Source organism: Vulpes vulpes, chromosome 14 (assembly GCF_048418805.1).
Source record: "Vulpes vulpes isolate BD-2025 chromosome 14, VulVul3, whole genome shotgun sequence".
NCBI lineage: Eukaryota > Metazoa > Chordata > Mammalia > Carnivora > Canidae > Vulpes > Vulpes vulpes.
In genome coordinates, this window is record NC_132793.1 from 31,008,815 (window position 1) to 31,022,145 (window position 13,331).

Genomic DNA, 13,331 nt, shown 5'->3' on the forward strand with positions numbered 1-13,331 from the left:
GGAGTCAGCGAAGTCAGGTAACTCCCCTGTAGCAGGACCTGACACGTCCTCATCTGTCTGCTACCAAGTGTGGCAGGTGTGGGATGGCTTCCCATCGCTGACACAATGAAGGTACAACGATGTGTTTCATCACCCACAGGGAAGCACTCTTTCACTTACAACCCGAGGGAGGGAGAGTTGGCATAAGAATGGGTTCCAGTCAAAGCTCAGCTTAATTGTTCCCGGGCACAGCTCCAACTGTGGAGATGAAATTATCAGCTTCGCTGACAGCCGGTCAAGTGCAGCTTCACTGTCACATTCCTGACAAGGCATGTGGTCTACAGCCAGGTGGAGAATAGGCCTATGCTGCTTCATCCTCTCCCCACCTACTCAAGTGCTCTGCTCACCTGGGGATGGGAGTCTCAGCCCAAACACAAAGTCACTGAGCCACTACCAGCTCAAGGCTGGAAATTTATACATGGTGCCCAAGCTATTTCAATTCCCCTCCAGGTGGTGAAGTTTAACAAAAAGATGGTTATGGTAATGATAGGTACTAAAACTGGTGTACTTTAAATTTAGGTCAACATAGAATTTTCAAGTTCCAAAAAATGCCGATTTATTTCAAAGTGAATACTATGAGATCCCAAAAGGCCCCAAGTCTATTATCGTTATTTCAGACAACACCCCCACCTGACTGTTATCACCTGCGCTGCAGTGTTCACTTTTCAAAGCACATCTACAAGGGTAGGGGGAACACACACAGAATTCCAGGAAGGACACTCAGACCTCAGGCCAAATCCGGCAGCACAAATGAAGCAAGTAGACTAGGCAGGCGAACACTCCATCTTCTTGCCACTCTAAAACCCACCCCCTTCTAGTTTGTTTATCCTTAACAGTCCTGTGGGGCAGGTAGGGCAGGCAGTCCCATAGCAGAGAGGCAGCAGCAGAGGCTCAGAGATGGGGAAAGGATGAGCCAGCCTCATGTCCTCAGGCCAGGGTTCTGTCCAACCACTGGTTTGTTGACCTTTTACCTTATGAACATTATGCAAGCAATGCAGACTAAAATGTAGGAAAATTGTAAAAGGCAGATAAGCAAAAAGATAAAATCTTGAAGATTACACATTATCCCACCCCTGTGTATACTATATAACATTCTGGTCTATAGATTCTGAATAGCTTTCATTCCCTGGATATTTACAGGGCGTCACTAGGTCTGGGGCACTGGGGTTAGAGAAGGACATGGGACTGCCTGACGTCACCCTTGCCCTGGGAGCACCAATAGGTCATCATCTGACCCAAAATGGAATCACATTTCACTATGTACTTCCCAACTAGCTTATAGCCCCTGCAATGCCACAACCTCAACAGATGGAAATGGGCAACAGCACCTTAGTGGCTACTTAGCATTCCATCTTATGGACATACCACATCTTGTTCCACAATTTCCATATGGTGTGACAGCAGGAACAACATAAACAACTGTGATAGATTACCCTTTCCTGGTACCTGTCTATACGTCACCCTGTGGCAGGTTCCTAGAACTAGCATGGGTCTGTCAAACAGTAAACACCTTATTAAAAAGCTTTTCTTTCTTTATTGAAAAGCTTTTCATACAAGCTGCCAAATATATAAAAGTTGGATGAATTTACAATCCCACCCAGAGACAAACACATCCACTTGCTACTCACTGCAATACAAGGTCTTACACTTTTAAGATTTATTTATTTGAGAGACACAATGAGAGAGAGCAAGTAGGGGGAGGGGCACAGGAAAAGGAAAACAAGCAGGCTCCCCGCTGAGTAAGGATCCCAGGACCCTGAGGTCATGACCTGAGCCAGAAATCAAGAGTCTGGGCACTTAACCAAAGGAGTCACCCCAGGTGCCCCATAGGATCTTATACTTTTAAATCTCTACCAACTTCATCCATTTAAAAAACTGTAGTCATTTATTTGAATATTCATTCCTTACATGACACATAATAGTATGTATTTCAGCATTATTTACAACACAAGTATTTCAAAAACATGAGTATCAAGTGAGGAATGTTTTCATAAATTTACACCATTTCATACTATTTAACATTGTTCAATTTACAAAGAATGTAATAGATCTAAACACATTGTCTTGGAGAGATGAGCCCAACAAACTGTTAGAGTGAAAAGCAGATGACCACAGTAAAGCTGCATACATGCACTGTATTTATGCATAGAGGGCAATTACTAACTTTTCACTAGTTAATCATGACTTTTTTTTTTTGGAGGGGTGGCAGTGGGTGGGAGGAACTATTACCTTACTTTAGATTTCCTCTGTTTAATTACTGTTAAATTTCAAATAACTAGAATTTTAATATATTTTGGGGGAAGAGAGGAAACGAGACTTCTTTGAGTATGTGGTGATGGTACATGGAGGTTCATTACACTGTTCTATCCTTAAATAGGTTCGAAATTTGGTACATAAGTAATCAAAATAATGTTTTCTCAAGAAAAATGGTTCCCAGGCGGGACCAATGCATGGGCTTGGAAATGTTACCCCATTTGCCCTCCCTTGAGAATCTGTCTCTAAGTGTGCCTCTTTTGGCTGACTTAAGAACCCATGTCAGTACAATCTGATCCACCACCACTACTCCCAATGCTAATAAAATCCCTATGAAGGGGCAACTCAGTGGCTTCGTCGGCTAAGCAGCTGCCTCTTGATTTCGGCTCAGGTTATGATTTCAGGGTCCTGGTACCAAGCCCCGTGTCAGGCGCCACAATCAGTGGGGAGTCGGCTTCATCATGCTCTCTCCCTCTACTCCTTCCCCTACATGTGTGCTCACAGTCTCTCTCTCTCAAATAAATAAATCTTTTTTAAAAATCCCTGTGAATATGTACTTTGAGAACTGGGGAGGGTAACCCTTTTTACATGATAATCAGCTTCTTTTTCGTTAAATGGCTGCTTATATCATATCATTCACTCATTATTCCAACAAGACTCTCTCTTTTAATGAAACTATAAATTAATGACATTAGCCTTTTTAATGGCATGTTATAAATATTTTCCCAAATTCATTTATAATTTAGCTTCAGTAGGTTTTGATAGGAGTTTTAAATGCACCAGTAGTAAAATCTATCAATCTTTCTTTTCATTATCTGCTTTAAGAAAGATCCACCCCATCCTATGTTTAAATATTTATGTAGGTTTTCTTCTGGCACATTTATTGTTTTACTTTCTATACTTCAGTCTTTAATTCAACTTAAATTGTAATTTGATATAAACTCTATCCAAATAATTATCTAGTTTTTCTTAAGTAATTCTTCTATTCCCCCCTGATTTCCAGTATGACTGCCATCATACACTAAATATTAATTTCTTCTTGGTTCTGTTTCTATCCCTCCCATTCTGCTCTATCCTGTCCTAGGACCACAGTGCTGTTATTAGGTTCTGAAATGTATTTAAATTCTTATAGGAGAGTTATCGTTCCCCTTTTCTCTGACCTTTCTGGGAATGACCCACATTACTTCATTTTCTTATTCAAGGATTTGGACATCCAGAACAACCTTAAATGATACTGGTAATAATAAACATGCTTATCTTGGTTTCTGATTTCAGCAGGCAGGCCTGATATTTAAGTCTTTCATCATTAAAGGATAAGGCACTTAAAAATCTTATTCATGAAACATCCTTCTATTCCCATACTGTTAACAGTTGGAAGCTGAGATACAGATTGAATTTGACTGATTTAGTTGTCATTATGTTTTTTATTAATTAAATCCATCATAGGCCCATAATGAATTTTAATAATAAATTTTCTAATATTTAATCATCCTTGAGTTTCTAAAGTGATAAACATAATGTGTTGGCTTTTTTTAGTATTATCTATAGCATCATTTTCCAAACAATATTCCAAAGAACATTCTTCCAAGATATGTTAATAGATATGGCACGGAAAAAATTGTGTGCACAGGGCTAGACACTAAGGCCTTTTTCTGAAGAGTCTTCTGCACATTTACATTTTGAAAGATCACAAGGAGGGGTGCCTGGGTGGCTCAGTCAGTTAAATGCCTGCCTTCAGCTCAGGCCATGATCCCGGGATCGAGCCCCAAGTGGGGACTCTCTGCTCTACAGGGAGTCTGCTTCTCTCTCTCTCTCTCCCTGCCCCTTCCCTTGCTTGTGTGTGTGCCCATGTGCACTCTCTCTCTCCCAAATAAAACCTTTTTTAAAAAAATAAAAGATCACAAGGAGACTTAAAGTAGAGAAAGACACTGAGCCTTAGCATACTACTAACCTAAACATATCTGAACTCAGCTTGGGGCTTTAGACCAACTCTAGGGAGGAAAGTAAATGTTGGTCCAAGCTTTCCCTTTTGTATTTGCTCTGTCAGGATCTGTCATTGAGATAAAATTGCCTGGGAAGTTTCCCTTGTTTCTTAAAGTGCCAGAACTGCTTCACCAGTGCATGAATTCTCTCTTCCTTGAAATATAATATACTTACTAACAACTGTAGCTCAGAACTTTTTTTAGGGATAAAATCCTCTGACAGCATTCCTGACTCTTCCTGTGGTCAGGGGTGGACTCACATACCCCTGTCCCCCACTCACTTATTATGAGGTGCTTATTGAACACTTGCTCTTGACAGGTGGTGAGCCAGGTGCTGGAGGTACCGTAGAGACTAGCACTGAGCAGAAGCCTCGCCCTCACAGAGATGGCGTCTCAAGTACAAAAGAAGCAGGGTGGAAACTAAGAAACATGAGAGCAGAAAAGAAAAGCTCGACAGAAGGATGCACAGATACAACTGAGGAATTTTCCCACAAAGAGAGAAAAACGTGAAGAAACGGAAAGCAGAGGAAGCATTTGGGAGGTCCAATATTCTAGAAGTTCCAGAAAGAGACAAGAAGAATGGAAGGGAGGAAGGCATCCATGAAATAATTCAAGATCATTCCCCCACCTGCCCCCACCCCTCAAAAGTTGGACATTCCAGAGTAAAAAGGCCCCAAGTGCCCAGTGCAAGATGTAAATAGAATGAGGGATGGCAAGGGAGGTTGTAGACACAATGAGAAGACCCACAAGCCTCCAAAATTCTAGCTTGGGTCCAAGTGCAGTTTCAAAAGGAGGAGACAGGAGCAAACAGTGGCCTAGTACTTCACGGGGCTGTGTACAGGCAGGAAGGGAGCAAGAGAGAAGCTGGAGACCAGTTTGGAAGCAACAACCCACAGTGAAGATTGTCAAGTGGGGGACTGACTCTGGAGGTGAGGCAGAAAGATGGCCTGCACATGAGGAAGAAAGCCAAGAATCGGGGACACCAGCAGGATTTCCAGCTGATCAGCTGGCTATGTGATCATGGCCTCTATTGAGAACAGGATGGCAGGAGGAGGGCACTGGTTCAGGGGCAAGGAGAGAGTCAAAAGCTTAACGCTTTCTCCCTTTGAAGTTTGAGGTGTCCTGTGTAACAGCAACTGGAGGGTGTGGGCCAGGGCTTGGACTCTAAGTCTGGTGTCCAGAAGTCTGGGCTGCAGGCTCTTGTGAAGTCACCAGTGTAAAAGGTTTGCTGGGGCCATGCACTAGATGAGGCCTCCTGGGGGAAAAGCATGTGGTGGGGAGGCTGCTTGGGATCAGGTTCTGAGGAAACCCAACATTTAGTGGTCAGTGATTGGGGAGGAGTCCCTTTTGGTTTTTATGCTTTTCTGTAAACCACCCATTTTATTAATTTGCCGTTGCTGTTGTTGCTGTTTTTAAATCTGGGGACAGGGAGCATAGCTATAACCCTTCCTCTCTGGATCTAAGGTTTTATCCTGCATCTGTGCATTCACTCCCTTCTCTGCTCAATTAACCTTGTTAAAAGTGTGTTCACATGTTATTTTCCAAAAAAAACAACATTGGGATTTTTCACTTCTATATGTTTCATATTTTTGTATTTGTATTAATTTTTGACCCCTTGCTTCTATTAGGCTCATTTTTATCCTGTTTTTCAAGTTTCTAAAGATAAGCTCTTCATGTACTTTGCTTTAAAGATTATATGGGTGTGTGTGTGTGTGTGTGTGTGTGTGTGTGTGTGTGTGTGTGTTTAAAGATTTTTTATTTGTGGGCAGCCCGGGTGGCTCAGCGGTTTAGTGCCACCTTCAGCCCAGGGCGTAATCCTAGAGACCTGGGATCGAGTCCCACGTCAGGCTCCATGCATGGAGCCTGCTTCTCCCTCTGCCTGTGTCTCTGCCTTTCCCTTTCTCTGTGTGTCTCTCATGAATAAATAAATAAAATCTTTATTAAAAAAAAGATTTTTTTTTAATTTGAGAGACAGAGAGCTTGAGGGGAAACAGAGGGAGAGGGACAAGCAGACTGAGCCACCCAGGTGTTCAAATTGTACCTTTTTCTGACTGCTCTGTGGGATTGGTCAGTTCTTACCATCATCTTCTACATTATCAGTAATTGTGAAGTTTCAGTCTCCCCTCTAAGAGTCATTTATAATAGTGTTTTCCAACTTCTTAGCAGTCTGGGGGTTTGTTCACCCTTTTTCTGCTGACTTCTAATTTTACTGTATGATGCTAATTACATTTTCTCCTTCTTGGAACTTACTGCATTTCCCCGAACAAACATTCTTCCATGCCCTTCTACACGCCCATGAACAATCCTGGACATTTTCACATACCTTAATTTGTAAGGATAGATGGATTATAACTATGCAAGGATGCATTTTACTTGCTCACCATGTTCCAAAATAGATAGGCAGGTTTAAGTGTTACAGGGTAAATTCTGGTCAGACTATTTGGGTTCTGAAAGCCATGCTGACCACTTACTAGCTGTGCATCTTTGTGCCTCTGCCCCTCTTGCTATTGAATGGGGATAACATTCAATGTACCTTAATTTACAGTGTGCACGGGTGTTTGGCAAAGCACTACTAATGCATGGGCTCAAGAGGTGCTGCTTATTGTTTAATAATTACAGAAGACCTCACAAAACAAAAACAACTGGAAATTCCCTTCTATTATTATTTACTTTTAGAAATTTTGTTGGTTGGCAAAATTCCAGGTTTTGAACCATTTCCCTGTGACAAGATCAACTCTTATATACACTCTCCAGGAACACAAAAAGAATGTGAGGTTCTATTTGTGGTATACAGAATTCCATGGCTCTAAAAACTAACCTTAAAATATTATCAAAGTCCTCGATATCATTACTGACGACATATAAAGGGGTAAATGACATATTTTATAGACTCTAAGTTCCATCCTGAAGGACCAGCAATGACTGGCAGGACACTGGCAGGACTCTGGCAGGAGCCATGGCCTCCCCACAGATGTGTGCAGAAGCCTGGGAAGTCACATTTCCTTCAATGCCAACAGACCCTCCTGCAGCATCTCGGTCTCCTGCCAATCCAGAAGGTCCCCCCCCCCTCCGCCCCCGCCCAAGTTTTCATCTAAAGGATTCAGCTTCTCGATATTTCCTCTCATGTGCAGGAGACTTGGCACGACCTCAAAAGTTAAAAACTAATGCCACCACCATCTTACACACACTTCCTAAAGTCTGAAACCTTACAAATCTCTCTATATACATCACTGCCAAACAGGTCTTTAGAATACCTTGACTGCATGTCACTTCCCAATCTCTGGGGCTTAAACCCTTCAATAACTTCCTGGAAAGAAATAAATCAAGATTAAACTGCCAGACTATTCTTACTTTAAAAAAACAAATAAAACAAAACTATCTCCTAAGGTCTGTGTAAATGCTTAAAATAGAGGCTGCCCTGGGTGGTGGGAAGGGGAAGGGGAGGTGCTGACAGTCTGTGCTAAGTGGTCTAGATTACTCACAGCATGGCGATGCCCCAGTGCTTCCCCGCTCTCTCTCCTGCTGCCTGGAAGCCCGACAGCCCGATGAGAGCCACCGTTGGTGTGATAGTCAAGGGTCCAATATATTTCAGCAGAGCCCCGGGCAGGCCTAGGAGGCCAATGACCACTTCTATCAGCGAGGACATGATGATGGCGCCCTGTATCTAGAATGAGAGAGAGGACACGGACAGGAGAGTGAGCTGCCTATAGATCGCAGACTTCAAATGTCACCCGCAACCACACTGGAAAGTTCTGCCAAGCAGCGAGTTATTACCTAACAGGCATGACACAGATGGAATATTCCTGAGGCCCCAAAAGAAACGAGTAGGGTAGATGGGGTCTAGCCCACCTATGAATGACATGGTTGACAAAGAAACATTACAGAAATGGGTACTGATGTACAGCCAACCTGCTTCCCCACAGACTAGAGAGATTTATCACTCCCGCTCAAGACATAGGACATTCAAACCCAGCCTCAGAGGGACACTACAGCACAGACTCTAGAGTGAGACCCTGAGGGACATTTAGAAGATAGTGTTACTGACACAAATTCTAAAGGAATGTTTCTACTGTGGATAACAGCTGTATCTGTGCCCATTCTGAACTAGCGGTGAAATAAATATCTTCCAGGTTTGAGAAGATCTAGATGAGCTGTAAGCCATTCTTCATGTCTGAGGACTACCATGCCCTGTTTCATTCAAGTGCACCACAGCAGACAAGCAGCTTTAATTCTCTCCACATACACACAAACAAATGCAGCCTGGGATGAAGAGTTCTGCTGCCCCCAGGCAAGTCTCTATAGCTCCTTCCAAGGGAGCCATGCCCCTCGGCTGGTCACACTGGAGGGGCACAAGGGGTGGGGGAGGAGGAGACGGGGAAAGGAATGAAGGGCAAGAAACAATACTGTCTGGTTGCACAAAGCATTTCTGCATGCTTTGTTTTACGGTGACGTCATCTAAATTTAGTTTCACAACAGAAATAAACATGTCAGCAGCTGAAAAGGAAAAGGAGGGCTTAGTGCAAGTAACTACAATTTCTTGGACACAGTCAACAATGAAGCCACAAGCGGACAATGCTCCTCTTTTACCTCGCGTATCCGGGGATACCAGATGTGCTCTGTGTGTAACAGCTCTGTGGTTCCATTGGACACTGAAACATCTTGAAAACAAAAGCAAAGACAACATTTTTTTGGAGTGACACTAATGTTGCACGGGATATATTCATTTTATTCTTTGTAAGAAGAAATCTCCTCCCTGTTTTATGTATAAAGTTCCCCTCCCTAAAATTCAAGTTACCACAGTATAGCTTTACCATACTGAAAGGTAGATTCCCCAAAGCTAATGGAAGCAAATTTATTCATCGACTGAGCGCTCCCAGCACTTCAAAAGATGACTTAACTGGGGATGCATGTTGCTAGTGCCAGCCTCACACAAAGACCAACCTTTGCAAGCAGCTAAGTGAAATGCCCAAGAGCAAGGTGGCCTGACTGAGGTTTTTAAAACAGAGGGCCTTTTCCAGTTCCTAAATCCAATCAGTGGTCACAAACTAATTCCTAGGAGCAAGGAAGGAAACAAAGGTTGGAAAACTTTGCTCCTAGAACCGAAAAGTCTAACAGCATTTTGAGAGTACAACAGGTCTATCTGATTTTCTCAAACCTCTTATCTCATTTTTCCCTGACTGTATCGGGTTATTTAAGGATCTCTGTAATCACTAATGGAGAGGGCAAAGGGGTAGGGACTGAAAGTCATTTGCAGAAAACCAAAGCAGCCAGATCCTCAAAAAGCAGAGATGTTTCAGAGAAGGGATGCTGACGCAGCAAAGAGAGTGATTATTGGTGGTTCATAAAATCCACTGAAAGAAAGAGGCAGAAAAATAGCACAATGTTGTTCTAGTCTATTCCCATATTTATTAATTTCATTTGCATAGAGAAATGAGGTCCTTTCTGGTCCTTACTTGCTCTGGGATTAGGGATGAACAAGTGGGGAGAGAGAGACAGACAGAAACACGATCCACAGACTGGAGTGTTCTAAGCGGTTTGTTGGTTTGTGTGTTCTGTGCCCAATTCCAGAAAGGATTTAAGGCTGCCAAGGGCAGCACATCCAGGCCTCCCTTCTATCACCTGTGCTAAGGGACCCCAATGACGTACGTGGAAATAACTGCAGTTACCTGTGGTGTTACATTTCCATTTATCTAAAGACAGGATGGCTCGAGCAGGGGCCAGAAATGCAAAAGCACTGGCCTGAAACAGGGGTAACCTAAAAGAAACGAGACCAAAACCATGATCACGGCATCAGGAACTACCGAGGTAGTTCACGATTTGACAGCTTAACAGTCTTTTCCATAGAACATAGCACATGAGTAAATGCAGGCATGTGAGGGAGAAAGAACCCCAGTCCACACTGATCTCCACCATTTAGCCAGGGCCGCTGGCTTCTCCGTCTTCCCCTCCTGCTGCTCTCCCCACAGACAGTCCCAGCAAGGGCCCTGGGGGAGCCCTGTGGTCAGCGCCAGCACCCCAACACGAAGCCCAGGCCCTGCCATCACCACATTTCCCCCTTGGGAGTAAAGGATGTCAGGTGTTTGGGTGTCTCGCTTCCCTGCTGAGTTTGTGATCACCTTCTTAAACATCGGTGTCTCTTCCATTTACCACTCCCCTCCTCCCTGCCTTTATATCCTTATTGGTTATCACAGAAAAAAAAAAAAAATCTCTCCCGTCATTCCATTTTGTAAATCAAATCAGCCCTAAAATCTTAGAGGATAAGCATCATAATTGTGTTAGTGATCTAGAGCTATTGAGGAAAGAAAAACCATAACTTACAAATCAACAGTAGACATAATATTCTGCTTAATCACAAACAATACTCAAAAAGCATTTTAAACCCTATTTTTAAAGCAGACCCAGGGTCACCTGGGTTGCACAGTCGGTTAAGCATCAGACTTCTTGATTTTGGCTCTCATCATGATCCCAGTATCTTGGGATCAAGCCCCACGTGGGTGTATGCACTCACCAGGAGTCTGCTTTATTTCTCTCTCCCTCTCCCTCTGCCCCTTGCTTTATCTCAAAATAAATATTTTTTTTTAATAAAGCAGACCCAGGAAGCATATGGACTCTATGTTAAATCTCCTGCCTACAATCCTCAAATGCCACCATTCAATAACATTTTAGATACTTCATGCTGACTTTCTAAACATCTGAACTACTCAAATTCAAAAAATTTGCCATTTTCTTTGAAAGTGGAAGGCATTTCAGCTACAGCTGTATAAAGGTAGCTTTACAGGCTAACATAAGAACTTCACTGCTATTTTTAACACTATTTTCCAGGTAAAATATAAAAACAACTGTGTGCAGGGCTGGGAACTCCCAGATGTCCAGATACTTCTGAAATACTCCCTGGCAGCCTTGAATCAGTGTCCTGGCCAGCAGTCGGGGAACTCAGCACTCGCCTCTCTGCATTCCAACAGCGAGTCTGCCCAGATTGGGACAGGAAATGGGCTGAGAGAAGGTGGCTCTGGCTGAAGGATAAGCAGCCACATTATAAGCCCAGAGGCAGCATACACCTCTCTGTGCCAGATACAGGGTCAAGATTCTTTTGTTCTCCTGGCTGTTTTACTCATGCAAGGAAATCAATTGAGAGTAGGCAGGATGCTGGCTCTAGGGCATAGAGGCAGGCTACACAGTACAAACCAGATGTGTTGTTAGCAGTCATTCACATGGGCATGCCCTCCACCAACCGCCTATTTATAATTGAGCCCAGAGCACAGTAGGCATCAAAAGTAGAAGTGAAGGTCACCTGAAGTGGGAATGTTTATCAAAGAAAAATCCTGTTTGATTTGGTAACTTTTCATAAATGTCTTAAAAGGGTAAAGGGAGGGCAACATCTAATCAGGAATGGATGTTGTCTCAAATGGCCCAAATAACATCTGCTTTACTATTGTCTCAGATTTCAAGCAACACAGCCCAGGGCCACGTTATGTGGGTTGCATTCAGAGGCCTTGTCCTAGGAACAGGGCAATCGACACTGCACTGGTGACTCACTGGACAGGAAAGTGAAGACTGGTTCTGGGTTCCGCCCCTGATGTCATGAACTCTTCTTGACCTTGTCTGGATCTGGGCACTGTTTAGGGCAAACGTTTTACAGCTTAACTTTGACCAAAAGTCCTGAGAACATAGCTACCAAGAAGTTCCCTCATTTCAAGTCACTGGGATCCTGAATTCCTTTGAAAGCAGGTGGTGACAGAAAATCTGCACATGTGTTGCCCTGGTCTCCCAGGATGCTCTGGAAATGGCCACAGATGCCAGCTCACATGTTCACTGTCCAGCCACACACACCATCTGCCACAAGCAGTACGAGCAGGAGGATACATGACCACACTGTACAGCAAGCAGCAGAAGTGCCCCAGGGTGGTCTCCACAACTGGAAGCAGAAATTAGCGGCTTAATGGAGGTGTTCTTAGGTAAAGTTGTGACAAAAACATATTATTTCATCAAACAAGAACTTCCCTAAATACAAAGCCAATTTTCTAAGAAAAAGATGGAGGAGGATAAAGATACTGTCATCTGATGAGTGGTTTTTTCTTTTAAGTCCTTCCACAGCATACAGCTGACCAATCCCAGGGCTCTACTCTCTATACTGCAGTCACATGCCTATAACCACTTCAGGTCCTTGGGCTCCCCATGCAGACAAGACGGTCTATTCTTTTACTTTGTCCTAATTAAACTGTGCCTCTCTTTACACTAGGGACTGGCTCATGACTCGTCTTTGTGAGTAACGTTTTCTCAGGACACAGCCACTCCCATATCTTCACCAGTTGTCTGCAGCTGCTTTGGGGCTACAGTGGTGGAGTCCCGTAGTTACAAGACCAGAGTCGAAAATATTTCCTGCTAGTTCCTTTACAGGGAAAATCTGCTGCCGTAGCGCATACAGAAAGTATTATCTTAAACACAGGAAGAAGTGGTAGGTTTTTGCAGATAAGTTTTTAAGGTTAACCATGTCACTAGATGTTCTGAGGGAAAAAAATCTGAGCAGAGAGGCAGGCATGGTTGTCATGACATGCTCCCATGTTACAGACCTGCACTCCAGCATCTTGCCTCTGAGCCTTTGCTCTCTCGGTCATCAACTCACTTCCAATGTTCCATCTGTATTCCTCATTCCAGGCACAGAGAAAATACTGCCTCCTCCAGGAAACATTCCAGGATCTCCTTCTTTGCAGTCCTACTGTGTTCCCTGACAACTCAGGACTTTCTGGCTGTGATTTCTGCAAGTCACCCTACAAGTTGCCAGGAAGCTGCTTCTTGATTCCCTGAGGTGCTAGTTAAAAAAATGGAGATGCCTGCATCTCACCCAGGCCTGCTTAATCAGAGTCTCGGATGAGGCCTCCAATCTTGCATTGTGAACACTCACTTCTGGGTGAAGCTGAGGCACCAGGCACCACAAACACAGACAACTCCTGTGCCAGTGAAGGGATTTCCTGTTTTACAATGACAGAAAAAAACGAGTCCTGGGTGCCGAGGATTCCCGCTGTGTGAAGCACACAGCTAGCTGTGGCCACACACAAA

General features: G+C 43.6%; 1 protein-coding gene across 26 annotated transcripts in view; it reads right to left on the bottom strand.

Moving 5' to 3' along the window:
• SLC23A2 (solute carrier family 23 member 2) overlaps nucleotides 1-13,331 on the bottom strand; it is a 135,197-nt gene that overhangs the window by 23,099 nt on the left and 98,767 nt on the right. For all 26 annotated transcript variants that reach the window (XM_072736326.1, XM_072736310.1, XM_072736307.1 and 23 more), the window contains 3 exons: nucleotides 9,941-10,029; nucleotides 8,862-8,932; nucleotides 7,757-7,938 (listed from right to left, as the gene is read on the bottom strand). In XM_072736326.1, the coding sequence (XP_072592427.1) occupies nucleotides 7,757-7,938; nucleotides 8,862-8,932; nucleotides 9,941-10,029 (342 nt within the window). The remainder of the gene's footprint in view (nucleotides 1-7,756; nucleotides 7,939-8,861; nucleotides 8,933-9,940; nucleotides 10,030-13,331) is intronic.